Here is a 27,950-nt window from a genome sequence, read left to right on the forward strand (position 1 = left end):
GAGAATATAAATCAGATTGGCGCAGACAGAGTTGTTAACCTTCAATTTGGTATAAATGAAGCGACGTTTTTGTCTAGCTCTACGATAGATAGAACGTAATTCTGACTACGTTCTTCAAATTATATGAATTTCTCAGGGCTTCTACCTAAAAAGGAAGTATCTAATCTGATGTGAGTAGAATTTAAGCTATTGACGGGATCAAATCTAAAACGAACGCAGAATATCATGATATAGAGGAGCTAAAGCATAAAGCAGATCATATAAAGATGCTGTAAATCTGAATTGAGCTTTAAATCTTCATGTGGAATATGGATCGACAGTTATATAGCAGATTTCATAGCGCTAAGAAATACGAAATATTTGCTTAATGAACTGGAAATGAAATTTCAAAAGACTATAACATACAACGAGGAGCTCTTCAGCCGGATAACTATGGGCTATCACAAGCGAACTCCCTTGTCTAAATTGAGAACAAGTGTCTGAAGTGACACCCTTCAGAGAATAAGCCTCGTTTCAAAAACTCTACTGCCATAGAAAGAAATATTTCAGTAAAATTCAGGCTAATGGCAGTAAGAATATAGTGCATGAAAAACAATGAAGACGGCTTGCCCCCCTCCCAGCACTCACCTCAAAACAGTTTCAACCTAATTCTATCAGAGGTCTGAAATTGTTTTCAACAAACCTTTTACGCTTATCCCTCTGGTGATTTTCCTCTTGAGAAATGCGCCCATATTGCAATGGTAATCTCATTCCCACTAATAAAGATCTGTTGCCATTTCCATTGGTTTAGAATAATTTTAACAGATATTTAAGAATTACACTAGTCGCAAATTTTTTATAACGATGGATCTGGACAAAGTAGGAAAGCGGGTTTGACTGCATGTATCCATTCTATGGAACTTTTAATTCCCTTCTCTGAAACATTTTAGGGCCGTTTAATCAAAATTAGAAGCTTTTTAAAGCTGTAAAAAAAATTGTGGAAAGAGCGGGGTATTGAGGAGGGGGCAGCCCCTTCGATAAATGGAATAATTTATGTGTATTTTTAGCTTTAATGGTGCTCCTTACTTTCAGTTGAAAAAAGTGTTTTTAATTTCATTTCTGATCGTTTTTCAAATAAGGTACAACACAGCTACGACAGTGAAATACTATTAGTAAGAACAGTAAGGTTTCAAAGCACTGAAAACAAGCTCATTTGCTACAAACCACTGACGTTGTGTGTGATAGAAGTTAATGACAGTAGTATACCTGTATGGAGTTTAAATGGGCACATAGGGTATTACTTTAAGCGAGCCTATATACCATCATTTCTTTGACAGCCCTATACAATACAAGCGCAGTCATATTTGAGTTGTTAGTCCCTCTACGAGATTGAAAACTTTTTAAGAAACATTTATTCTCAACGAAAACTCTTCAGTCTGTTCGAGCAGACACATATCTAACCATACAAGCAAGGTCTTATCTCAACTTCATGGATGGTAAGTGGATGGTCCATGAAAATTTTTCTGTAGCAATGCAAAGATTTCAGGGCGGGCCTATTGCGTTATCTCAAGCAAATGTTTTGATTTATTTTTCGCTGATATTTGCATTTGGATACAAGCGGCCAGGCACAGAGTGCCTATCACATGATCATTGATAGAAGAATTCCTGTTTGTCAAGTATTTGTTCAATATTTGAAGTGAATTTAAAGTGACAAGATATCTAACGAACGTAGTTTTGATATGGATTCTCATATACAATTGGTAGAGATCTTTTCGTATTCTAATGGTATTGAATTGATTATTGATTATGACTACAACCAGCCAGGTATCATTTTTTTTAATGTAATAGTCATTACCACATCCTTAGTGGATTAAAGTCAAGGAGAAGGTTTAACGGCGATTCCTCTAATGCTGCTGACTACACAGTCAGAGTCATATATTATTTTATTGTAATCTTTAGTTATAGATGGTGACATGTTTTCTTTTCCAACGATACAGTTTTCAGCTTCTAAGCAGTTTTTCATTGATTTTCTGAAATTAATGTCTGAGGTATGAATATAACGCAAGACCCATGATCTCCTATGGTAAAAGAAAGAACACGTTACTCGAAGAGCCAACAAGTCATTAATGAAATTGTATTCTTAGAAATACATTCTAAGGCCGTCAATGAATTATTTCCGGCATGTGTGCCGGAAATAATAACTGGTGTTAAGTGTCCCTACATCGTAGCAAGTTATTTTTGCAATCGATTTCTCAATTGGATATATGGTAAGTATTATCAGTGATCTGTTTCCGACCTCCTTTTTGGCATCATCCGGTGAATACGCATACCACGGTGGTTTGAGATGTATGCTTGACAGATATATTATTTTGAAGGTTAATGAAACATGTTTCGATCTCCAAAAATCGTAATACGTCCGATCGCACCCATTGAATTTATATTGAAAATATTTTATATATGTTTGTATATCATATGTCATCTTTGGTTTTAAAAAACACTCCTCCTTAATATCCAGTCTTAAACTATTGATTTCAATCAGTGAAATGTTTTTGAAATTGGAGCTTAAGGGGACGGTAAACAGAAATACAAAACTAAAAAGCCCGTAAAAACTACCTTCGGGTTGCGAGCTTAGCTCTTGAGGCGAATCTTAATCCTTTTTTCTTTTTTTCAGTTGTGTTTTAGTTTAGAATTTATATTTTTTGTTTAGTTTTAGTTTAGAGTTTTAGTTTACAATTTTAGCTTAGAGTTTTAGTTTAGAGTTTCAGTTTAGAGTTTTAGTTTGGAGTTTTAGTTTTGTTTTAGTTTAAAGTTTTAGTTTAATTTTAATTTAGAGTTCTAGTTTAGAGCTTTAGTTTAGAGTTTTAGTTTAGATTTTCAGTTTAGTGCTTTTGTTAAGAGTTTTAGTTTAGAGTTTTAGTTGAGATTTTAAAATTATTTTTAGTTTAGTTCAGAGTTTTAGTTTATAGTAGTAGTTTAGAGATTTAGTTTAGAGTTTTGGTTCAGAGTTTTAGTTTAGGGTTTTAGTTTTGTTTTAGTGTAGAGTTTAAGTTTAGAGTTTCAGTTTAGAGTTTTAGTTTAGTTTTAGTTTAGAGTTTTAATTTAGAGTTTTAATTTAGAGTTTTAGTTTAGAGTTTCAGTTTGGTGTTTCAGTTTAGACTTTTACTTTAGAGTTTTAGTTTAGAGATTTAGTTGAGAGTTTTAGTTTAGTTTTAGTTTAGTTTAGAGTTTTAGTTTAGGTTTTTAGTTTAGAGTTTTAGTTTAGATTTTTGGTTTAGAGTTTTAGTTTAGATTTTTAGTTTTGTTTTAGCTTAGAGTTTTAGTTTAGAGTTTCAGTTTAGAGATTTATTATAGTTTTTAGTTTAGTTTTAATTTAGAGTTCTATTTTAGAGTTTTAGTTTAGAGTTTCAGTTTGGAGTTTTAGTTTGGTGTTTCAGTTTAGACTTTTAGTTTAGAGTTTTAGTTGAGAGTTTTAGTTTAGAGTTTTATTTTAGAGTTTTAGAGTTCTAGTTTAGATTTTTAGTGTTGAGTACTAGTTTAGAATATTAGTTTACAATTTTCGTTAGAGTTTTAGTTTAGTTTTAGTTTAGAGTTTAAGCTTATAGTTTTAGTTTAGAATTTTAGTTTAGAATTTTAGTTTAGAGTTTTAGTTTAGTTTTAGTTTAGAGTTTTTGTTTGGAATTTTAGTTCTGAGTTTCATCTTGTAGTTTTAGCTTAGAGTTTTAGTTTAAAGTTTTATTTTAAAGTTTTAGTCAGATTTTTAGTTTCGAGTTCTAGTTTAGAGTTTCAGTTTAGATTATTAGTATAGAGTAGTAGTTTTGAGTTTTAACTTAGTATTAGTGTAGAATTATAGTTTAGAGTAATAGTTTAGAGTTTCACTTTTGAGTTTTAGTTTCAATCAACCAATCAATTTATTAATATTAAAAAAGAAAACAAATACAAACATAAGGTTTTTACACGCTCAAGAAAATCAGCTTGTAAAGGGCCAACAAAACAAAATAAGACACTATTATAAAGCACATAAAAAAACATTCATATACAAAAAAAAATCAGAAAAATATAAAAATATATTAAATGAAAAGAGAGACATATAAGTTTGGATGGAATTCAAAAAAAAAGAAAAATGGAGGAAAAATTTACTATGCTGAAAAGACCCCGTGAGAAACTGCTTTTGCAGAAAAACATAGAGGGACATCAGGAGGGAAGGAGCTCCATAGTAGAATTGATTGATAAACAGGAGACCTCGGACCTACTGTTGATGACCGTCTAGGAAAAATGAATCTGCGATGAGAGCTACGTAAAAAAGAAGAGTACCTACTTGAGCCTGACAGAAAGAAAAACTGCTACAGAGACAGTGGAAGTGTACTTAGAAAAGCAGAATACGCTAAATAAAGGTAACTTTTACCCACAATACGATCAAGCGGAGCTATTCCCGTATCATTATAAAGATCAGAGGAAGGGTAAAAACGAGGTAGAAGAAAAGTAGCCTTCACTGCCCTATTTTGGGGTCTTTGAAGTGAGCAAAGAAGAGATTTATTAGTACTACCTCAGACAGAACAGCAATAAGAGATGTAAGGAAAAATAAAAGCATAATAAAGAGAAAGCATAACATCTGGTGTAAGAAATGAGTTAAGCCTGTACAATATTGAAGATTGGCAGAGGACAAGGGAACGGGTGTGAGTTATATGAGGTTTGAAATAAAGAAAACAGTCAAGATACGCACCCAGAAATTTCACTTTAGTAGATTGTGGTATAATATCATTCCCATACGTCAGGCTGGTTGACTCCCTTACGTCTCTCATAGGGTAAGAGGTCCTAAAGTGTACAATGGCACTTTTTGGCTATTGAGAGTCATACCATTTGACCAGCACCATTCTTTCACTTTATCAAGAAGACCTTGAGCTAGGGAAGTGGCAGATGGCAGGTCTACTGCAGCAATGAAAAAGTTACTGTCGTCAGCAAAAAGAATAGGGTGCACATGGGGATGAAGACCATCAACAATATCATTAATATAAATTAAAAACAAAAGTGGTCCAAGCACAGAGCCCTGTGGGACGCCCTTCGAAACAGGCAAGGTAGAAGAAGAAGTACCATTAACTGAACCATACTGAGATTTCCCTGAGAAGTAAGAACTAAACTATTCAAGCGGGACCCCGTGCACTTCAAATAAAGATAATTTAGACAAAAGAACAGAGTGAACGACCATATCAAATGCCTTTGAAAAGTCAAGAAATAGACCCAAAACACACAAGCCCTTGTCAAGATTAACACGCACAAACTCCGTTGCATTTGAAAGTGTATCCACAGTAGAAAAACTGGGACGAAAACTATACTGGTGGTTAGCTATGAGAAAATTTCCAGCAGTCGTATTAGTACTAAATACAAATGAAAAGAGTCTAGTATACACGACTTTTTCAACAACTTTAGAGATTACAGGAAGGAGAGAAATAGGTCTATAGTTTGAAATTAGAGATGAATCACCTTTATTAAACAAAGGTAAAACATTAGCAACTTTAAATAAATGAGGGAAAACACCAGAAGACAGAGATAGGTTAGTTATGTGTGAGATGGGGTTAGAAGCAAACAGACCGATTTTCTTTAACAACATTACAGCTCAAACCAAAACCATCAACTGAACGGCTACTTGAAAGCTGAGAAATAATGTTAGAAATTTCGGTATCACTGCATGGGAAAAGGAAAAATGACTTTTCTGCTAAGGGAAAACTACTTACTCTGCTATGGGGTGGAATAGGAACTGAAGGAAGTGTGGTGAAATACGAATTGAAGGCGCTTGCTGAAGAATTTTCATCCACAAAAGATCCATTAGTTTTCCTGTAACGACAAGGGGGGACTGTTTGAGTTTCTTGCGGGAAAGAGCTTCATTAACTACAGTCCAAACCTTTCGCAAATTCCCCTTACTCTCGTCAATTCGACGTGAAAACTAGAGCTTTTTGGCTGCATGCACTGAAGAAGTAAGCGCATTTTTATAAAGTTTATACTTCAAAAGATCATCCTGTGTCTTACATTTACATGCAGCCCTGAACAAAGACGCCTTCATATGCGTAGCAGTGATCATACCTCTAGACATCCATGGACTTTTGGGAGTACGAATTCCTCGGCCTCTTTCTAAGAGGAAAATGCTTATCCAACAGAGCTCTCATACGACGCAAAAATAAATTCGTTGCACAATCAACTTCATTAGCTTCAAGAACACTAGACCAATCATTACTCTGAAGACTATGTATTAAATTAGAAATTTATTTATCTGTGGAAGTTCTAAAAGAAGACTCACCCCGCTCATCCACAGCAATCTCAGTTTGAGGCATAAAAATTGATACATAAATAGGGAAGTGATCAGAAAGATCAGTGAAAACAAGACCAGAAGTAAACTTCAAATTAGAAGAATGAGAAATGAAAATATTATCTATTAAAGTGGCAGAATTTCTAGTAGGGTCAACGCGAGAAGGAAACAAAATTGAAGGAAGTAGACCAGAAGAAGAAGGCACATCAAAGAAATAGTCACATTCATCACTTGATCCAATATTTAACATATTACAATTAAATTCTCCCAAAACACAAAAACATTTTTTAGAGAAAGACCCCACACAAGAAAGCTGATCAAGCAAATCGCAGAACAGATGTGTTGGAAAAGGAGGGGGCTTATAAAACAAACAAACAGTATCACATGCAAACTGGCTTTTCAGATCAATAACAAGAGAATAAACTGTCCTACTATTTGACGCTACTGATGTAAACAAGGATTCAAGGTCAGACCTTCTTTTAAACTCAATATCAGACTTTATAAATAAAGAAATACCCCCTGAGCACTTTGTTACTATTCTGGGGACATGGACAGCAAAATAACCATGAATATCATAGTCTGTGAAAATCTTACCATCAGATCACAACGCTTCTATTAAACCTGTTACATCAAAAGAGCAAGATTTCTCAGACAAAAAACGCAATTGCAGGCAATTATACTGATTTTCTATCCTGCGTACATTCAAACAAAATACATTGAAGCTGCGATTTAAAGACAGTGAGGGTATAATTTTATCCCAATAATCAATGGTAGTGGGATAATTGCAGCTAGAACTAACCATAGATTCAAGGAGAGGGTCAAGTGTTGAGTCTCTTGTTTTCCAGCCCTACTTGGTTGATCAAATATAACTGAATTCTGAATAGAAGAATTCAGAAGAAAAGAGAAATCACCCATAATTATCACACATAAATGCGCGCATAGAAATATCAGTGGGATGGCAAAAATTATCCAAAGTATTAGACCATAGTATAATGTGACACCAGTTGCTATTACATGAGCTGCAGGTGTGCTGGACTGAAAAAAAAATAATAAAAATGAGGCTACATGTAGGTGAGACGATCACAAACAAGCATAAAGAGATATCCGTGGGATGGCTAATTTTATTCAAAGTATTGGCTCATTTTATAATGTGGAACCAGTAAAAATTATGTAAGCTGTAAGTGTGCTGACACGAAAAAAAAATATGATAGTAATTAGCCTACCTGAAGTTGATAGGATCGCAGACAAATATAAATAAATATCAATTGAATGACACATATTATTCCAAAAATTAGCCCAAAGTATAATATAGGTAGCAAAAAATTATGTGAGCTGCATAAACACGGACATGATAAAAATATGATAGAATTCAGGGTACACAAGGGTGATAGGATCACAAACAAAGATAAAGAAATATCAATGAGATGGCATATATTATTCAAAGTATTGGCCCAAAGTATAATATGGGACCAGTCAAAATTATGTGAGTTGCATATGTTCTGACATGAGAAAAATATGATGGAATTCAGGCCGCATAAAGGCGAAAGGATCACAAACATAAATAAGAAAATAATTGGGGCATGGCACATATTCATCAGAATATTGGCACTAAGTGTAATGTGGAACCAGTCAAGATTACATGAGCTGCAATTATACTGAAATGACAAAAATATGAAAGAAATCAGCCTGCTTAAAGGTGATAGGATCACAAACAAACATAAAAAAATAAATAAATAAATAACAGTGAAATAGCATATATTATTCATAATAATGCCCCAAAATGTAATATGGGACCAGTGAAAATTATGTGAGCTGCAAGTGTGCTGACATTAGACCCCGAAGCCGCGCCGAAAAACGGCGGCGCACCACCGAGCTTACATCAGCGCGCGGACGCCGCCGCTGATTCTCTCGGTGGCGGCGTCACTAAGGCGCCCCTGTTTTTTTTCTCTTTTTTGGTTAACGATATCAACCTCCGGGCTTCAACCGTCATCCCGGCTAATCTATTTCTTAAAAATAAATACTATCATCTTGGGCTCGCCATGTATATCGGATCGTAGGAAGGAGAAGAAAAAATTTTTCTTGAAACGAAAATTTTATCTTCCACTTTAAAATTTTGTTAATTTTTCTTTTTAATTTTTCGGATGAAAAGAGGAAGGTAAAAGAGCATTAGGCAATTCAGGATGTTGTCATAGGCAGCGCAATCGAGATGTCTAAGTAAAGAACAATGTTGGCACAATGTATTATTTATTTTTTTGTTTTTTTTCCATACCGGGGCAATTCGTATCGAAGGAGTTGTCGTAGAAACTTCAAAAAGGGCTCATTCGATTGGAAATTGGAATAACTAGTGCCCCTTTTAATAGTCGAAAAGGATTGGAAGGCAGCTAACACCCCTTCCACGCCCACCCTTTCCCCAAACACATCCAATCAAAATTTTAAGATAGCCATTTTGTTCAGAGTAACTAATTTCCAGAGAGAAAATTTGTTTTTTGAGGAGGTTACTCCCCCAGAACCCTTAGGGCAAGAGTTTTGTAGTTATGCCCTGGAGGTATATAAGAACGATGTTAGCACAATCTATTATTTATTATTTTTTCCTTTAGACCAGGGCATTTCATATCGAAGAAGTTGTCGTAGAAAATTCGAAAAGGGCTCATTCAATTAGAGATTGGAGTGACTTGTGCCCTTTTTGATAGTCGGAAATGACTGGAAGGCAACTAACACCCCGCCCAAACCCACCATTTCCCGAAACAAATCAAATCAAAATTTGGAGATAGCCGTTTTGTTTAACGCAGTTGAAATTTCTGGAATTTAGGTCTGAGACAATGACAACCACCCTCACAGCCCTTACGGTAAGGGTTGTAATTTATACCCTGGGGGCATATACGGTGTTTATAGAAAGCTTTGCCATAGAAACTCAAAAAGGGATCATTAGTTTGAAAATCGAAAAGCCTAGTGCCCTTTTTAATAATCGAAAGTGATTGGAAGTCTTGACATTTTTATAGTAGAGATCGATGTGGGTATAATGTATTATTTTTTTTGTTGTTGTTGTTGTTTAGACCAGGGCACTTCGTATCGAAGGAGTTGTCGTAGGAACTTCGAAAAGGGCTCATTCGATTGAAAAAAGAAAGGGCTGATGCCCTTTTTAATAGTCGAAAGTGATTGGAGGGAAACCAATCCCCCTCCTACGTCCACCTTCCCATTTGCCTTTATGTTTAAGAAGTAAATGTTGTCTTAAGATTAAATAAAAATGCACTGTGTTAATGCTAATTCCCAATAAGGCATCTCAGCAGTATTCCAAGAACGACTGAGGGTATTATGTTCAAACTTTCAGGGCTTCTTCTGCTCTTAAAATTTGACCAAATCAAAATAGCGTAAGTGTATCCAAGCTATCAAAGAAAGTAAAAAAAATTTTTTGCGAACGTTATGAAGTTTTCCATTTCAGGTCAACTAGAGGAAGTATGAAACTAAATTAAACACTATTATTTGTGTCCAGATTTTTATACGGGTCTATGTTGTTAAATTTTGCTGACAATTTTTTTCCAGCATACAAATAGCAGGCCAAACTATAAATTCTTAAAAAAACGAAAAGATTTTAAGTATGATTTTCTTTTTCCCTGAAAAGACTATGTCAATATAAAACGAACAGAAACTAATTAAAAAAAACTGTTTCCGAAAAATAAGTTTTTTCAAAGAAAAGTAAAGAACTCCATTAAACCAAAAATGAGCAAAATTAAAGTCAAATAATCTACCAAGCGTGAAACTACCACAAATCAGCATCGATAAATAAATGAAACCCAAAACGAACAGAAATTACAATAAATAACCGAGTCAAACTCAAAACGAGCAGAAATTAACATAAGTTGGGTTCAAAACCCCTATGCTTTCCCAAGGCCAGAACATAATTTGTACTTCACTGACAAAAATACAAATGAATGCGCATTGTCAGTTTAATATAAATATACTGATACGTACTAATCAAAATATTAGTACTGTTTGATTTATTAAAGTTATAAAATTGAAAACATTTATATTTTTTCAGTAAAGTCCAAATTTTGTTCTGGCCTTGGGAAGGTATAGGGGGTTTTGATCCCTACTTATGTTAATTTATGCTCGTTTTGAGTTTTACTCAGTTATATATTGTTATTTTTGTTCGTTTTGGGTTTAATTTATTTATCGATGCTGATTTACGGTAGTTTCCCGCTTAGTAGATTATCTAGAGCTAGTATAGAAATATATCTATAGAAATGAATTACATTTTTTTGCACAGTTAGCAGAGCACACTGAAGTTGAAGTAGCCTTAAACTTTGACTTGAAACGTTATATATTGACCACTTCTTTCAGAAAAGAATTTCGGAGGGTTATTCCGTGTTGATAAGAAAAGAGGGTAAAGGTGCAGTTTAGTTCCTCCTGTAGTGTAGTGCGTAGGAGCCCTATGGTGAAGGTGCAGGTTTGTTCTCCCTTATAAAACAACTTATTTCAGCAGATACAAAGAAGAAGCCCATTTGCAGCATTCTGTGGGACCCCAAGGTCCAGTACTAGTATCAGATCTCGCGAGTGGCAGCTTACACTCGTCTAGTTCTGGCTGTACCGGCCACATGTGCCCCAGTTAAACGGCTTTTTAGCACGACGGGACTGATAGTGACGGCCAAAAGGTCAATGGCTCCAGGCAGAGTGAACAAACTGACTTTTGTTACATCAGTTGTAACTGAAGTGATGTAACCGCTTATTTAAAATTGTTGGTGTTGTTAAGCCATGGTATCTGATTTGTATACAGTGTTTTTTCGATGTTGTTATTTTTTTTTTGTTGTTTTTTTTTCACTTACTTTTTGTATGTATTTGATGAATAGGAGATGTTTCAACTTCAAACTTTGAAAGTTATACACACATTAGCCCAAATCTGATTTGGGCTAATGGTATCTGATTTGTATACAGTGTTTTTTCGATGTTGTTATTTGTTTTTTGTTGTTTTTTTTTTCACTTCCTTTTCGTATGTATTTGATGAATAGGAGATGTTTGAACTTCAAACTTTAAAAGTTATACACACATTAGCCCAAATCATTAACAAGAAGGAAATGACTAAACACGGGATTTTATAGGAACAATGCGATGTTAAACATAAACACAACATAGCTTTCCCTGGGTCTAGTGGCTAAAAATGAGAATTCTACTTGGTCTGATTGACGGTCAACATAAACACTTTCCACGCGGCCCAAAAAATTCTTGTTTTGTCATATTGTTCTTGTATGTTTTTAGCCAACCATTTAAAAATCCTTAGTAAAATCGAGGTTGAACGTGCTTGGTGAAGTGGAATTTTTATTATTATTTTGAATTAGAAAAATCGGCGCGCCGTGGCGCGCCGCCGGTCTAAAATCGGCGGCGCGCCACCGCCCATACTGAATCACACATTTGCCGCCGTCATTTCGGCGTGGCGCGGCTTCGGGGACTAGCTGACATCACATAAACATTATAGAAGCCAAGCTACATGATGGTGAAAGGATCATAAACAAATCAGTGGGAAGGAACATATTATTATAAGTATTGGCACAAACTATAATGTGTGACCAGTTCACATTATGGGGGTTACATGTATATTGACACGACAAGAATATAATGTAAATCAGGCAACATGAAGGTGACACAATCAAAAACAAACATAAAGAAATATTAGTGGGAAGGGACATATCATCCAAACTGTTGGTCCAAAGTGTAATATGGTACCAGTCAAAATTATGTGAAGACAGTAAAGAATAATAGAGGAACATTTTAAGAACATCAAGCAAATTCCTACAGAAACAATTCAATATATTATAACAAAATGAATCTAAATCCATCACTTTAATTTTCAGCATTTGCAGTACACAAATCAATTTCATTCTGATCATTGAACTTGATCATTCTTCCAGATTTGGTTTTATACAGGATATCACCTTTACTGGACCAAACATTACGTAAGCCAAGCTTTGATTTGGTATATGAAAGAAGTTGTAAGCGTGGTTTTGTAAGTGTCTCAGAAAATAGTATCCCAAATCCTTTGAAGTCCTTCTTTTGTCTGAGAAGTAGTTGATGAACTCGTAAGTTGCAAAATTCTACAATTATTGGTCTGGGTTCTGCAGATTGTTTGCCAATTCTTTTGGTTGATACAACATCAGACTGAATAATTGGTATATCAGGAAATTTCCCAGCACATAGAGACAAGAATCGACTTTCAGTGTTTTCAATGGAGGCATCTTCTTTCACCCCAAAGACAATAATTTGGTTGCTCAACGCCTGCTGTTCAAAACGGTCATTTAATCTTGCCAGGTTGGACTGGATAGGCTGGAAAGAGTTTTTACGGTCCTTCATGGATGACTCTAAAGTAGCCAAAGAAGATTCAACAGAAAATATGCGTCTGTTATAGCTTTCAAGGGTTTTATCCACTAGATTACTAAGATCTAGGTTGAGGCCAGCATACACTTCCTGCTTGATTGCATCCAGCTTATCTGAAGAGATAGTGACATTATGTTGCATGAATCTGTTCCTCTTTCCTTTTAACCACTGACTCATCTACCTGGGAAGATATCTGAGCCAATATAAGTTCATCAAGTAACCCTTTCACTAAAGATTGTAGGCTTTCAGGTTGCAGTGAATCTGCTAACATTGTATGTTTGATTTCCATGCTATATATGTTGTTAGTGAGCATGAGTAGTTGCTCTGAAACAGATTTTTATCCAGAGAATTAGATTGAGCTGTCAGACCATAACTCACGAGGTGACTTGAGTTGACTGTTCATTTCTTATCTGAAGTAACAAACAAAACAGGAACAGAATAAGCAGTGGTACAAGACAGTTTGGGTATGAGGCAGGATATTCTCCATAATCTAGTAACAAATTTCAAATAGCAAAGCAGGGGATTGTGAAATTTGAAGAATATAAAGCTACCAGCAAAAAACATCAAGCATCAACAGTAGCAGTGGCGTAAACCCAAGTATTGATTACTGTAGGCAAATTACAAGCTAAAATTGGTATAGGTCTCACCTGACGAGTCCCCTCTTACACCCCAGGGGTGGGGGCTGCTAAGTGTGCCTGCCTTTACCCACTGGCAGGCAGGCAGAACCAGTACTCCAGGACGCTTAAAGTGTTGCTGCTTATGCCAGAAAACCTCAAATTTATCCCAATAATTTTAACCACGTCTTTTCAAATTTCAAATTTAAAACTCCAAACTAAAAATATAAACTAAAACTCTGAACTAAAACTAAACTATAAATCCAAACTAAAACTATAAACTACGACTAAACTAAAACTCTAAACTACAACTCCAAACTAAAACTAAATTAAAACTCTAAACAAAAACTCTAAACTAAAACTAAACTAAAACTCTAAACTAAAATTCTAAATTAGAACTCTAAACTAAAACTCAAAAATAAAACTTACCTAAAACCCTAAGCTAAAAATCCAAAATAAATCTCGAAACTAAAACTCTAAACTAAAACTAAACTAAAACTCTAAACTAAAACTAAACTAAAACTCAAAACTAAAAACAAATGAAAACTCTAAACTAGAAATTTAAACTGAAACTAAACTAAAACTAAACTAAAAGTCTAAACTGAAACTCTAAAAACTAAAACTTTAAAGTGAAACTCTAAACTAAAACTCTAAACTAAAACCCTAAACTAAAAATCTAAAATAAAACTCAGAACTAAAATTTTAAATTAAAACTATAAGCAAAAATTCTAAACTAAAACTAAACTAAAACTCTAAACTAAAACTCTGAACTAAAAATATAAACTAAAACTCTAAACTAAAACTCAAAAATAAAACTCCAAACTAAAACTGTAAGCTAAAACTGTAAACTATAACTCTAAACTAAAGCTCTAAACTAAAACTCTAAACTAAAACTCTAAACTAAAACCCTAAACTGAAACTCTACTAAAACTCTAAACTGAAACTTTAAACAAAAACTCTAAACTATAACTCTAAACTAAAACCTTAAACTAAAACTCTAAACTAAAACTATAAGCTAAGACTCTAAACTAGAACTCTAAACTAAAACTCAAAATTTTAATTCTACTAAAACTCTAAAGTAAAATTTTAAACTAAAACTCTAAACTAAAACTCCAAACTAAAACTCTAAATTCACACTCTAAAATAAAAGTCTAAACTAAAACTCTAACTAAAACTCTAAACTAAGACTAAACTAGAAATCTAATCTAAAACTCTAAACTAAAATTCTAAACAAGAACTAAATTAAAACTCTTAACTAAAACCCTAAACTAAAATTAAGCTAAAACTCTAAACTAAAATTCTAAATTAAAAAAATAAGCTAAAACTGTAATATAAAACTAATCTAAAACCCTAAACTAAAACTCTAAACTAAAAATATAAACTAAAATTCTAAATTTAAGCTCTAAGCTAAAACTCTAAACTAAAACTCTAAACTAAAACTCTAAACTGAAACTCAACTACTACTCTAAACTAATACTTTAAACTAATACTCTAAATTAAAAAATCTACATTAAAACTCTAAATTAAAAGTCTAAATTATAAATATAAACGAAAAATGTAAACTAAAACTCTAAACTAAAAACTCAGAAATAAAACTAAACTATAACTCTAAACTAAAACTCTAAACTACAACTCTAAACTAAAACTATAAACTAAAACTATAAACTAAAATCCTAAACTAAAAGTCGAAACTTAAACTCTACTAAAACTCTAAACTAAAACTTTAAACTATAACTCTAAACTATAATTCCAAACTAAAACTTTAAATTAAAACCCTAAACTAAAAGTATAAACTAAAACTCTGAACTAAAACTAAACTATAAATCTAAAATAAAACTCTAAACTACGACTAAACTAAAACTCTGAACTAAAACTAAATTAAAACTCTAAACTAAAACCCTAAACTAAAAATAAACTAAAACTCTAAGCTAAAATTCTAAATTAAAACACTAAACTAAAACTCAAAAATAAAACTTAACTAAAACCCTAAGCTAAAAGTCCAAAATAAATCTCTAAACTAAAACTCTAAACTATAACTCTAAATTAAAACTCTAAACTAAAACTAAGCTGAAACTCTAGACTAGAACACAAAACTAAAACTAAATTAAAACTCTTAAATAAAACTTTAAACTAAAATTAAACTAAAAGCTAAACTAAAACTCAAAACTAAAACTTAATTAAAACTCTAAACTAAAACTAAACTGAAAGTCTAAAGTGAAACTCTAAACTAAAACTCTAAAATATAAATCTAATCTAAAACTGTAAACTAAAACTCTAAATTAAAACTCTACACAAAAACCCTAAACTAAAACTCTAAACTAAAACTAAAAACTAAAATTTTAAATTAAAACTCTAAGCTAAAATTCTAAACTAAAACTAAACTAAAACTAAAATTCTAAACTAAAATTGTAAACTAAAACTCTAAACTAAAACTAAACTAAAACTCTAAACTAAAACTGTAAACTAAAACTGTAAACTATAACTCTAAACTAAAACTCTAAACGGAAACCCTAAACTAAAGCTCTAAACTAAAACTCTACTAAAACTCTAAACTGAAACTTTAAACCAAAACTCTAAACTATAACTCTAAACTAAAACTCTAAACTAAAACTCTAAACTAAGACTCTAAACTCATAACTCTAAGAGTCTGAGACTCAGGTATCATTTAAAATTTCATGTAATGGTAGTGAGCACATCCTTAGTGGATAGAGATCAAGGAGAAGGTTCAACGGTGATTCTTCCTATGCTGCCGGCTGCATAGTGAAATTTATATATGGCGTTATTGTTAACTATAGTTATAGATGGTGTCATGTTTTCTTTTCCAAAGCTACATTTTTAGCTTCTAAGCTGCTTTCCATTGATTTAATGAAATTTTAAGTCTGAGGCTTGAATCGAACCTGAGACCCATGATCTCCTATGGTAAAAGGAGGAACACATTATTGGAAGAGCCAATAAGTCATTAATAAAATTATATTCTTAGAAATACATTCTAAGGCGCTTAATGTATTATTTCCGGCATGCGTGCCAACTGGTGTTAAGCGTCACTACATCGTAACAACTTATTTGCGCAATCGATTTCTCAATTGAATATATGGTAAGTGTTATTAGTGATCTGTTTCCGGGCTGCTTTTGGGAATCATCCCAAGAATATGCATACCACGATGATCTGAGATGCTTGCTTGACAGAAATATTAGTTTGATGGTTTATCAAACATGTTTCTATCTCCAAAAATTGTATCACGTCCGATCACACCCATTGAATTTATATTGGCACTGTGTTTTATATGTTTGTATATCATGTGTCATCTTTAGTTTTAAAAACACCCCTCCCTACTACCCAGTCTTGAACTATTGATTTCAACCCGTGAAATGTTTCTGACATTGGACCTTCAGGGGACGGTATAGAGCAATACAAAAAACTAAAAATCCCATAAAAACTACCTTCGGGTAGTTTGTGAGCCTAGCCCTTGAGGGGAATCTTAATCTTTTTTTTCCTTTTTTTCAGTTGTGTTTTAGTTTAGAATTTTAATTTTTAGTTCAGTTTTAGTTTAGAGGTTTTGTTTAAAGTTTTATTTTAGAGTTCAAGTTTGGAGTTTTGCTTTAGAGTTTTAGTTTAGAGTTTTAGCTTAAATTTTTAGTTTAGAGTTTTAGTTTAGAGTTTTAGTTTAAAGTTTTAGTTTTGAGTCTTAATTTAATTTTAGTTTAAAGTTTTAGTTTAGAGTTTATGTTTAGAGTTTCGGTTTAGAGCTTTAGTTTGTTTTAATTAAGAGCTTTAATTTAGAGCTCTACCTTAGAGATTTTAGTTTAGAGTTTTAGTTTAGTGTTTTGGTTTAGAGTTTTAGAGTTTTAGTTAGAGTTTCAGTTTAGAGTTTTAGTTGAGAGTTTTAGTTTCGTTTTAGTTCAGTTTTAGTTTAAAGTTTTAGTTTCGAGTTTAAGTTAAGAGATTTATTTTAGATTTTACTTTAGAGTTTTAGTTTAGAATTTTAGTTTAGAGTTTCAGTTTAGAGTTTTAGTTTAGAGTTTTAAATTAGATTTTTAGAAGATTTTCAGTTTGGAGTTTTAGTTTAGAGTTTTACTTTAGAGTTATAGTTCAGAGTTTTAGTTTAGAGTTTTAGCTTGGAGTTTTAGTTTAGTCTTAGTTTAGCGTTTCAATTTAGAGTTAAAGGTTAGTTTAGTTTAAGGTTAGTGTTTTACTTTAGAGTTTTAAATTAGTTTTAGTTTAGAATTTTAGTTTAGAGTTTAGTTTAAAGTTTTAATTTACAGCTATAGTAGAGTTTAAGCTTATTTTTTTCATTTAGGGTTTCAGTTTAGAATTTTAATTTATAGTTTTAGTTTAGAGTTGTACTTTGGAGTTTTAGTTCAGAGTTTTAGCTTAGTTTTGTTTACAGTTTTAGCTTAGAGTTTTAGTTTACAGTTTTAGCTTAGCGTTTAGTTTAGAGTTTTAATTTAGAGTTTTAGTTCGGAGTTTCAGTTTAGAGTTTTATTTTAAAGTTTTAGTTTAGTTTTATTTTACAGTTTTAGCTTAGTGTTTTAATTTAGAATTTGAGTTTAGAGTTTTAGTTTCAATTTTAGTTTAGGGTTTTAGTTTAGAGTTTTAATTTAGTTTTAGTTTAGAATTTTAATTTAGATTTTTTTTTAGTCTTAGTTTACTGTTTAGATTGGAGTTGAAGTTTAGTTTTAGTTTAGAGTTTCAGTTTAGAGTTTTAGTTTAGACTTTAGGTTAGAGTTTTAATTTAGAGTTTTATTTTGGAGTTTTAGTTTAGATTTTTAGTTTAAAGTTTTAGTTTAGAGTTTTAGTATAGTTTAAGTTTAGAGTTTTAGTTTAGTGTTTTAGTCTAGAATTTTAATTTATAGTTTTAGTTTAGAGTTGTACTTTAGTTTTAGTTCACAGTTTTACCCTAGATTTTTTGTTTAGAGTTTTAGTTTAGAATTTTAATTTTGAATTTTCCTTTTTAATTTTATCTAAGAGTTCTAGCTTAGAGTTCCAGTTTAGATTTTTAATTTTGATTTTTATTATAGAGATTTAGTGTACAGTTTCAGTTTAGTCTTAGTCTAGAGTTTTAATTTAGAGCTCTAGCTTAGAGTTTTAGTTTAGAGTTTTAGCTTAGAGTTTTAGTTTAAAGTTTTAGTTTAGATTTTTAGAAGATTTTCAGTATGGAGTTTTAGTTTAGAGTTTTACTTTAGAGTTATAGTTCAGAGTTTTAGTTTAGAGTTTTAGTTTAGAGTGTTAGTTTGGAGTTTTAGATTAGTTTTAGTTTAGAGTTTTAGTTTAGTTTTAGTTTAGGGTTTTAGTTTAGAGTTTTAATTTAGTTTTAGTTTAGAGTTTGAGTTTGGAGTTTAGTTTAAAGTTTTAGTTTACATTTATAGTAGAGTTTAAGTTTAGAGTTTTAATTTAGGGTTTTAGTTTATAATTTTAATTTATAGTTTTAGTTTAGAGTTGTACTTTAGAGTTTTATTTCAGAGGTTTAGCTTAGTTTTTGTTTAGAGTTTTAGTTTAGAGTTTTAGTCTGGAGTTTTAGTTTAGTTTTAGTTTAGAGTTTTAGTTTAGTTTTAGTTTAGGATTTTACTATAGAGTTTTAATTTAGTTTTAGTTTAGAATTTTAGTTTAGAGTTTTAGTGTAAAGTTTTAGTTTACAGTTTTAGTAGAGTTTAAGTTTAGAGTTTTAATTAAGGGTTTTTGTTTAGAATTTTGATTTATAGTTTTAGTTTAGAGTTGTACTTTAGAGTTTTAGTTCAGAGTTTTAGCTTAGTTTTTGTTTAGAGTTTTAGTTAAGAGTTTTAGCTTACAGTTTTAGTTTAGACTTTAGTTTTGTGTTTTAATTTAGAGTTTTAATTTGGAATATTAGTTTAGAGTTTTATTTTAAAGTTTTAGTTTAGTTTTATTTTACAGTTTTAGCTTAGTGTTTTAATTCAAAATTTTAGTTTAGAGTTGTAGTTTCAATTTTAGTTTAGGGTTTTAGTTTAGAGTTTTAATTTAGTTTTAGTTTTGAATTTTAGTTTAGAGTTTTAGTTTATTGTTTTAGTTTAGAGTTGTAGTTTATAGTTTTAGTTTAGAGTTGTATTTTAGAGATTTATTTTAGAGTTGTAGTTTAGAGTTTTACTTTAGAGTTTTAGTTAAGAGTTTTAGTTTAGACTTTTAGTTTAGATTTTTTAGTTTTGAGTTTTAGTTCAGAATTTTAGTTTAGAGTTTTTGTTTAGAATTTTAGCTTTGAGTTTTAGTTTAGGGTTTTAGTTTAGAGCTTTAGTTTAGTTTTAATTTAGAGTTTTAATTTTGAGCTCTAGCTTAGAGTTTTAGTTTAATGTTTTGATGTAGAGTTTGGGTTTAGAGTTTCAGTCTAGAGGTTAAGTCTACAATTTTAGTTTAGTTTTAGTTTAGAGCTTTAGTTTAGTTATATTTTAGTTGTAGTTTAAAGTTTTATTTTATAGTAATTGTTTAGAATTCTAGTCTATTTTTAGTTTAGAGTTTTAGTTTAGAGTCTTGGTTTAGTTTTAGTTTATTTTTTTAGTAGAGTTTCAGGTTAGAATTTTTGTTTAGAGCTTTAGTTTAGGGTTTTAGTTTAGTGTCTTAGTTTAGAGTTTTATTTTAGGGTTTTATTTTAGAGTTTTAAAACTCTAAACTAAAACTCTAAACTAAAACTCGAAACTATTAATCTAAACTAAAACTCGAAACTATTAATCTAAACTAAAACTATAAACTAAAACTAAAAAAAGTTTTAAACTAAAAAAAGTTCTAAACTAAAAATCTTTTTCATTAGTTTTCATTGAGTTTAATTTAGTTTAAGTTTAGAGTTTTAGTTTAAATTTTAGTTTAGAGTTTAATTTTATATTTTTAATTTAGAGTTTTAAAAATCTAAACTAAAACTCTAAACTAAAACTCTAAACTAAGACTCCAAACTAAAACACTAAACTAAAACGCTGAACTAAAACTTTAAACTGAAACTCTACTAAAACTAAACTTTTAAACTAAAACTCTAAACCAAAGCTCTAAACTAAAGCTCTAAACTATAACTTGAAACTAAAACTAAACTATAACTCTAAACTAAAACTCTAAACTAAAACTAAACTATAAATCTAAACTAAAAATCAAAACTAAAACTAAACTAAAACGCTAAACTAAAACTCTAAACTAAAATTAAACTAAAATCTAAACTAAAACTCAAAACTAAAACTTAATTAAAACTCTAAACTAAAACTTTAAACTAAAACGCTAAACTAAAACTCTAAACTGAAACTCTAAACTATAACTCTAAAGTGTAAATCTAAACTAAAACCCTAAACTATAACTCTAAACTAAAACACTAACTAATACTCCAAATTAAAACTCTAAACTAAAACTTTAAACTAAAGCTCTAAACTAAAACTCTGAAAAAAAACTAAACTAAAACAACTCAAAACTAAAATTCTAAATTAAAACTCTAAGATAAAATTATAAACTAAAACTAAACTAAAACTCTCAACTAAAAATCTAAATTAAAACTCTACACTAAAACTAAAGTAAAACTCCAAACTAAAATTCTAAACTAAAACTTTAAACTAAAATTCTAAACTAAAACTCTAGACTAAAACTCTAAACTATAACTCTAAACTAAAACTAAACTAAAACTCTAAACTAAAACCCTGAACTGAAACTCTACTAAAACTCTAAACTAAAGCTTTAAACCAAAACTCTAAATTATAACTCTAAACTAAAACTCTACACTAAGATTCTAAATTCAGAACTCTAAGATTCTAAGACTCAGGTATCATTTTAAATTGGATGTAATGGTCATGAGCACGTCCTTAGTTGATTCAGATCAAGGAGAAGGTTTAACGGTGATTCCTCATATGCTGCCGACTGCATAGTCAGATACATAGATGGGGTTATTGTTAACTATAATTATAGATGGTGTCATGTTTTCTTTTCCAACGATACATTTTTAGCTTCTAAGCGGCTTTCCATTGATTTAATGAATTTTAAGTCTGAGGTATGAATCGAACGTGAGACCCATGATCTCCTATGGTAAAAGAAAGAATACATTACTCGAAGAGCCAACAAGTCATTAATGAAATTATATTCTGGGAAAAACATTCTAAGGTGCTTAATGTATTATTTCCGGCATTTGTGCCAATTGGTGGTAAGCGTCATTACATCATAAGAAGTTATTTGCGCAATTGATTTCTCAATTGGATATAAGGTAAGTGTTATCAGTGATCTGTTTCCGGGCTCTTTTTGGCATTACATCGAGAATATGCATACCACGATGATTTGAGATGCATGTTTGACAGACATATTATTTTGATGGTTAATCAAATATGTTTCAATCCCTAAAAATTGTAATACGTCCAATCACACCCATTGAATTTATATTGGTACTATTTTTATATGTTTGTATATCATATGTCGTCTTTGGTTTTGAAAACACCCCTCCCTACTACCCAACCTTGAACTATTGATTTCTATCCGTGAAATGTTTCTGAAATTGGACTTCAGCTGATGGTTAAGAGCAATACAAAAAACTAAAAAGCCCACAAAAACTACCTTTGGTAGTTTGCCAGCTTAGCCCTTGAGGCGAATCTTAATTTTTTTCTTCTTTTTTCGGTTGTCTTTTAATTTATAGTTTTGATTTTTATTTCAGTTTTAGTTTTGATTTTTAGTTAAAATTTTTATCTTAGAGGTTTAGTTCGGTGTTTTGCTTTAGAGTTTTAGTTTAGAGTTTTAGTTCAGAGTTTTAGTTTAAAGTTTTAGTTTAGAGTTTCAGTTTAATTTTAGTTTAGAGTTTTGGTTTAGTTTTAATTTAGAGTTTTAATTTAGGGTTCTAGTTTAGAGTTTTAGTTAAGTGTTTAGGTTTAGAGTTTAGTTAGAGTTTAAGTTTACAGTTTTAGTTGAGAGTTTTAGTTTAGTTTTAGTTAAGTTTTAGTTTAAAGACTTAGTTAAGAGATTTATTTTAGACTTTACTTTATAGTTTTAGTTTAGAGCTTTAATTGAGAGTCTTAGCTTAGAGTTTTAGTTTAGTGGTTTAGTTTAGACTTTTAACAGATTTTCAGTTTAGAGTTTTAGTTTAGAGTTTTAGTTTAGAGTTATAATTCAGAGTTTTATTTTAGAGTTTTAGTTTGGAGTTTTAGTTTAATTTTAGTTTAGAGTTTTAGTATAGAGTTTCTGTTTAGAGTTTCAGTTTAGTTTTAGTTTAGTTTTAATTTAGAGTGTTAATTTAGAGTTATAGTTTAGAGTTTTAATTTAGAGTTCTAGTTTAGAGTTTTAGCTTAGAGTTTTAGTTTGGAGTTTTAGTTTCGTCTTTGGTTTAGAGTTTTAGTTTAGAGTTTTAGTTAAGAGTCTTAGTTTAGCTTTAGTTTAGTTTTAATTTAGAGTTTTAATTTAGAGTTTTAGTTTCGAGATTTATTTTGACTTTTTAGTTTATGGTTTTAGTTTAGTTTTATTTTAGAGTTTTAGCTTAGTGTTTTAATTTAGAATTTCAGTTTAGAGTTTTAGTTTGGTTTTAGCTTAGTTTTAATTTAGAGTTTTAATATAGAGTTCTAGTTTAGAGTTTTAGCTTAGACTTTTAGTTTAGAGTTTTAGTTTCGTCTTTGGTTTAGAGTTGTAGTTGAGAGTTTTAGTTTAGTTTTAGCTTAGGGTTTAAGTTTAGAGTTTTAATTTAGTTTTAGTTTAGAATTTTAGTTTAGAGTTTAGTTAGAGTTAAACATGACACCATCTATAATTATAGTTAACAGTAATGCCATCTATGAATTGGACTATGCAGTCGGCAGCATAGAAGGAATAACCATTAAACCTTCTCCTTGATCTTAGTCCACTAAGGATGTGCTCATGACCAGTACATTAAGTTTAAAATGATACCTCAGTCTTGGAGTCTTAGAGTTCTGAGTTTAGAGCCTTAGTTTAGAGTTTTAGTTTAGAGTTTTAGAATTTTAAAATAAAAATCTAAACTAAAAGTCTAAACTAAAACTCTAAACTAAAATTCTAAAATACAAATCTAAGCTAAAATTCCGAATTAAACTCTAAACTAAAATTCTAAACTCAAACTCTAAACTAACAATCCAAACTAAAGCTCTAAAATAAAACTCTAAACTAAAACTCTAAATTAAAAATCTAAACTCGAAACTAAAACTCTAAACTAAAACTATAAACTAAAACTCTAAACTAAAACTCTAAACGAAAACTAAACTAAAACTCGAAACTGAAAATCTTAACTAAAACTCTAAACTAAAACTCTAAACTGAAGCACTAAACAAAAACACTAAAGTAAAACTAAAATAAAATTATAAACTAAAAATCTAAACTAAAATTAAACTAAAACTCTAAATTAAAAATCGAAACTAAAACTCTTAACTATAATCTAAACTAAAACTATACTAAAACTCTAAACTAGAAGTAAATTAAATATCTAAATTCTAAACTAAAGCACAACTAAAAAAAAAGATTAAGATTCTCCTCAAGGGCTAAGCTTGCAAACTACCCGAAGGTAGTTTTTTTGGGCTTTTTAGTTTTTGTATTGCTCTTTACCGTCCCTTGAAGGTCCAATTTCAAAACCAGATCACAGATTGATTTCAATAGTTCAAAAATGGGTAATAGGGAGGGGTGTATTTTAAAACTAAAGATGACACATGATATACAAAACCATATAACAAAGTTTCAATATAAATTCTACATTAAAAAAAAATACGTCTGTCAAGCATTTTCTCGGAATGATGCCAAAAAAGGAGCCTGGAAACAGGTCACTGATATCACTTACCATATATCCAATTGAGAAATTGATGGCGTAAATAAGTTGTTACGATATAGGCCAACGTGTCGGGAATAATATAGCAACAATAAAATGATACCGGTCCGGTTGTTCTCATAATAAGTTATAAATGATCAATAATTAATAATCGACTCGATACTACTAGATTACGAAAAGATCTCTACCAATTGTGTATTAGAATCCATAATAAAACTAAGTATATTAGATATCTTGTCACTTCAAATATTGAACAAAATACTTAAAAAACGAAACTGAAATTCTTCTATCAATGATAATGTAATAAACTCAGTGCCAGGCTGCTCGTGTCTAAATGCACATTTCACCGAAAAATAAATCAATGCATTTGCTTGAGATAACGTAATAGGCCCACTGTGAAATCTTGGCATTTCTACAGAAAAATTTCCATGAAAACATTACCATCCATCAAGTTGAGATAAGACCCCACTTGTATGGTTGGATATGTATCTGCTTGAACAGATTGAAGAGTTTTGTTGAAAATAAATGTTTCCGAAAAACTGTTATATCTCGTAGAGGACTGGCAACTCCAATGTGACTGCGCTTGTATTGTATAGGGCTGTCATAGGAAAGATGGGATATAGGTCCCCTTAAAGTAATGCCCTATGGGTCCGCTTAAACTGTATACAGGGATACTACTAATGACACAGAAAATTTACTGTAACAACACAAAAACGCCAATTAGATGATGCTTATAAACAGGATAATGTTCCAAAGCACTAATGAACACTAAAACATTAATTTTACTAATTTGTGTAATAATCACCAATGAGCAATAAAAACAATAGCCTAATCAAATGCATTATGTTAGGCCGTAGCTGTAAGATTGCTGATGTTGTTGTAAAAAAGAAGATGCTCGGCTTTCGCGCTCGATGTCACAACAAAATACACACACATTTAATGCAGAAGTAACACTGCAATAATATTTTTATTTTTTATAGGGGGGGCGGGGTAGCCCCCCTTATATACGGAATCATTTCTCTTCTTTTTAGTGTTGCTCCTTACTTCCAGTTAAAAATTTTACTTTGTTTGCGATGGGTTTTCAAATAATGCCAGAAAATACCTCTCCCCCTCTGTACAATGTCTCCTGGAAAGCTGCCCTAGAAATTTTCCTGAAAAATCCCGCCCCTTGCAAAAATTCCCCCCTAAGAAAATGTCCTTATATTTCCCAATCATAGGCAGCGCAATGGCGCTGCCTAAATAAAGAACAATGTTGGCACAATATATTACTTATTTTTTTGTCTGTTTGTCTTAGAGCAGGGCACTTCGTATCGAAGGAGTTATCGCAGAAACTTAGAATGGGGTTCATTCTGGGGCGTCGTTTGGGGGTGGCAAGGGGGGGGGGGAGTTGCCCCCACCCCAATAATGTGGAGAAAAAAGATTATACATCCCATGCCCTTTGACTATCTAGATATGGACCCCAGATATAGACTGCCTTGGGTTCATTTGCAAGTTCTAGTGTACTTTTTAATAGTCGAAAGTGATTGGAGGGCAACAAGCTACCCCTACCACCATCATTTCCCCAAATTCATCCAATCAAAATATTAAGATAGCCAATTTGTTCAGCGTAGGTGAAAGGTCCTGTAAATATGCCTTTGAGGATGACAACTGCCCCCCCCCCCAAATCATTCAGGGCAAGTGCTATAAGTTATATTCATTGCCCATTCTTAACATTTAAGGTTCTTATGGAAGGGGTGGTCCTATAAACTTCGTATGTGGCTCATTCAATTAGAAATCAGAGGTCCTAGTGTCCTTTTTAAGAGTCAAAGAGATCGGAGGGCAACTAGCCCCCTCCCCGTCCTCTTTTTACCAAATGCATTCGATAGATATCTTGAGAGAGCCCTTTTGGTCAAAACAGTCTAGAGATCCTATAACAAGGCCTTTGCAGTTGAAACAACCTCTCAGAATCTAGGGGGACGTATCGTAAGTTATGCTCTGAAGAAATATAAGGTTTTTATGGAAGGGGTGGTCATATAAACTTTTATATGCCCTTCTAAGCTCCCCTGTAGACTTACTCTTCTAAGCTCCCCTATAGACTTACTCTTCTAAGCTCCCCTGTAGACTACGTTGGGTAGATAAAGGTTGCTGTTCTGCCCCTAGAGAGGGTTGTGGATCTCTGGGGTGCACCAAAGGCACCTTCTTCGTCACTAGCTCTTCAGGGAGAAATTCAGCTGCGTGGCCTCACCGTGGCAGAAGGGTGGCAACGGCCCTGCCAACCTAAACTTGGTGGACACCGGCTATTACGCAAAAGGGGTGCTGTCGAATTGGGGACCCGTTGGTTAAATATATTCCCACGAAACGAAGGAAATGGCAGAAAGAATTAAAAAAACAACTTTGGCTACGGCATTCCCAGCAAGCGATGCGTCGGAGGCTAAGGCGACCCCGACGAAAAGTGAACTAGCGGACCACCTGTTGAAACATCGACAATCCGTCAGTGTGGGGGGCTGGAACGTATGTTCATTGAAATGCCCTGCGACCCGGACCTTCATTGCAGGTGAATGCGAAAGATATTGCATAGACATTCTGTGTGTATTTGAAACCTGGCTAAATGGAAATTTGGAAGACATGCCCGTCTCCGCCCCTTGTGGAAAATCCGAATTCCACTTTTTCAACTCCGGACCTAATGATGGCTCTGGTAACGCGGTGGTTGGTCTCCTCCTCAATACTAAGGCAGCAAAATCCCTAGTTGAATGGCGGCCCATCTCACCTTGTTTGGCTAAGGCCCGTCTTAAGGGTCACCTGTTCAACATTACTGTCATCTCCGCCTATGCACCAACCAGAGCCGTAGACGAAAGTACAGTTGATGAGTTCTACGATGCTCTGACCCAGTCATTGAGAACAGTCCCAAACTGTTATCTACTCATCCTAGGAGGTGATATTAACGCTCAAATTGGAAGCCACGAGACAGACCGCAGAAGACCTGTTGGAAGATTTGGATGGGGCAACAGATGCGAGCGTGGAAGGAGGCTCCTAGAATTTGCCCAGTAGCATAACCTTGTATTGGCAAATACGTTGTTCCAACACAAACCATCCCAGAAACCTGGTGCTTTCGAGATGGAAGAGCCCAATCCCAGGTTGATTACTTGCTAATATCCTCCCGATGGCGAAGCTCTATACAGAACTGTACAGCCTACGATGGAGCTGACACAGGAGTGAAGAATGGCTCCGACCGTGTGCTGCTAAAAGCTTCCCTGACCATAAAGCTCGCCTCCAGGAAACGAACGCAACCTCCTCCGAGATACGATGTAGCACGTCTTTATGATAAAGCAGTCGCAGAAAAGTTCCGCTTGGAATTATCTATCCGTCTTGACATCTTGTCCGCGGACGATGATAACCCCATAGGCAGATTGAAGTTGTCAATAAATTCAAGTATCTCGGATCATACATTAATATTAACGGCAGACGTAGCCAAGAAACCCAATGCCGCATTGTATCAGCGTCCGCTGTCTTTGCTCAGCTGTGTAAGCCGCTATGGAAAAGGAAGGAAATCCACTGGAAAACAAAAATTCTTATTTACGATACTCTAGTCCGATCAGTCTTACTGTACGGCTTTGAGACGTGGCCCTTAAAAGTCACCGAGGCACACGCCCTCAATACTTTTGAACACAGCTGCCTGGGGAGCATATTGGGGTTACGAATCAGCAACTGAATCCCAAATACGATCATTCGCCAACCATGTGACCAGAAGTACGACTTCACATCTATCATTCGACGCCATCACCTGTCCTGGTTCGGCCATGTTTGCTGAAGACCAACTGAGACTTTTACAAATCAAAGCCTACACTGCAAATCAGCATCTGATTGGAGGAAACGACATGGAGGACAAACCAAAACTTGGCTCAACACTGTCAAATCTGACCTCGAGCCGATTGGCGGATTTTGGAGACATGGTCGCAGATGGGACCCTTCATGGCTTGAAATTATCGCCCCATTAACCCAAGACCG

At 32.6% G+C, this 27,950-nt stretch overlaps 2 protein-coding genes across 2 annotated transcripts in view; one reads left to right on the forward strand and one right to left on the reverse strand.

Annotated features, from left to right (window-relative positions):
- Nucleotides 1–27,950, reverse strand: part of LOC148948872 (aquaporin-7-like) — a 209,774-nt gene that overhangs the window by 161,643 nt on the left and 20,181 nt on the right. The gene's annotated exons all lie outside the window — the stretch shown is intronic.
- LOC148948873 (protein CFDP2-like) lies at nucleotides 26,313–26,993 on the forward strand. The gene has a single exon (XM_089095044.1). It carries the CDS (start codon nucleotides 26,313–26,315, stop codon nucleotides 26,991–26,993), a length of 681 nt encoding a protein of 226 aa, XP_088951170.1.

The sequence above is a fragment of the Artemia sp. Qi Xiang Cuo genome, chromosome 9 (assembly GCF_049724085.1).
Source record: "Artemia sp. Qi Xiang Cuo chromosome 9, ASM4972408v1, whole genome shotgun sequence".
In the NCBI taxonomy this organism is placed as follows: Eukaryota; Metazoa; Arthropoda; class Branchiopoda; order Anostraca; family Artemiidae; genus Artemia; species Artemia sp. Qi Xiang Cuo.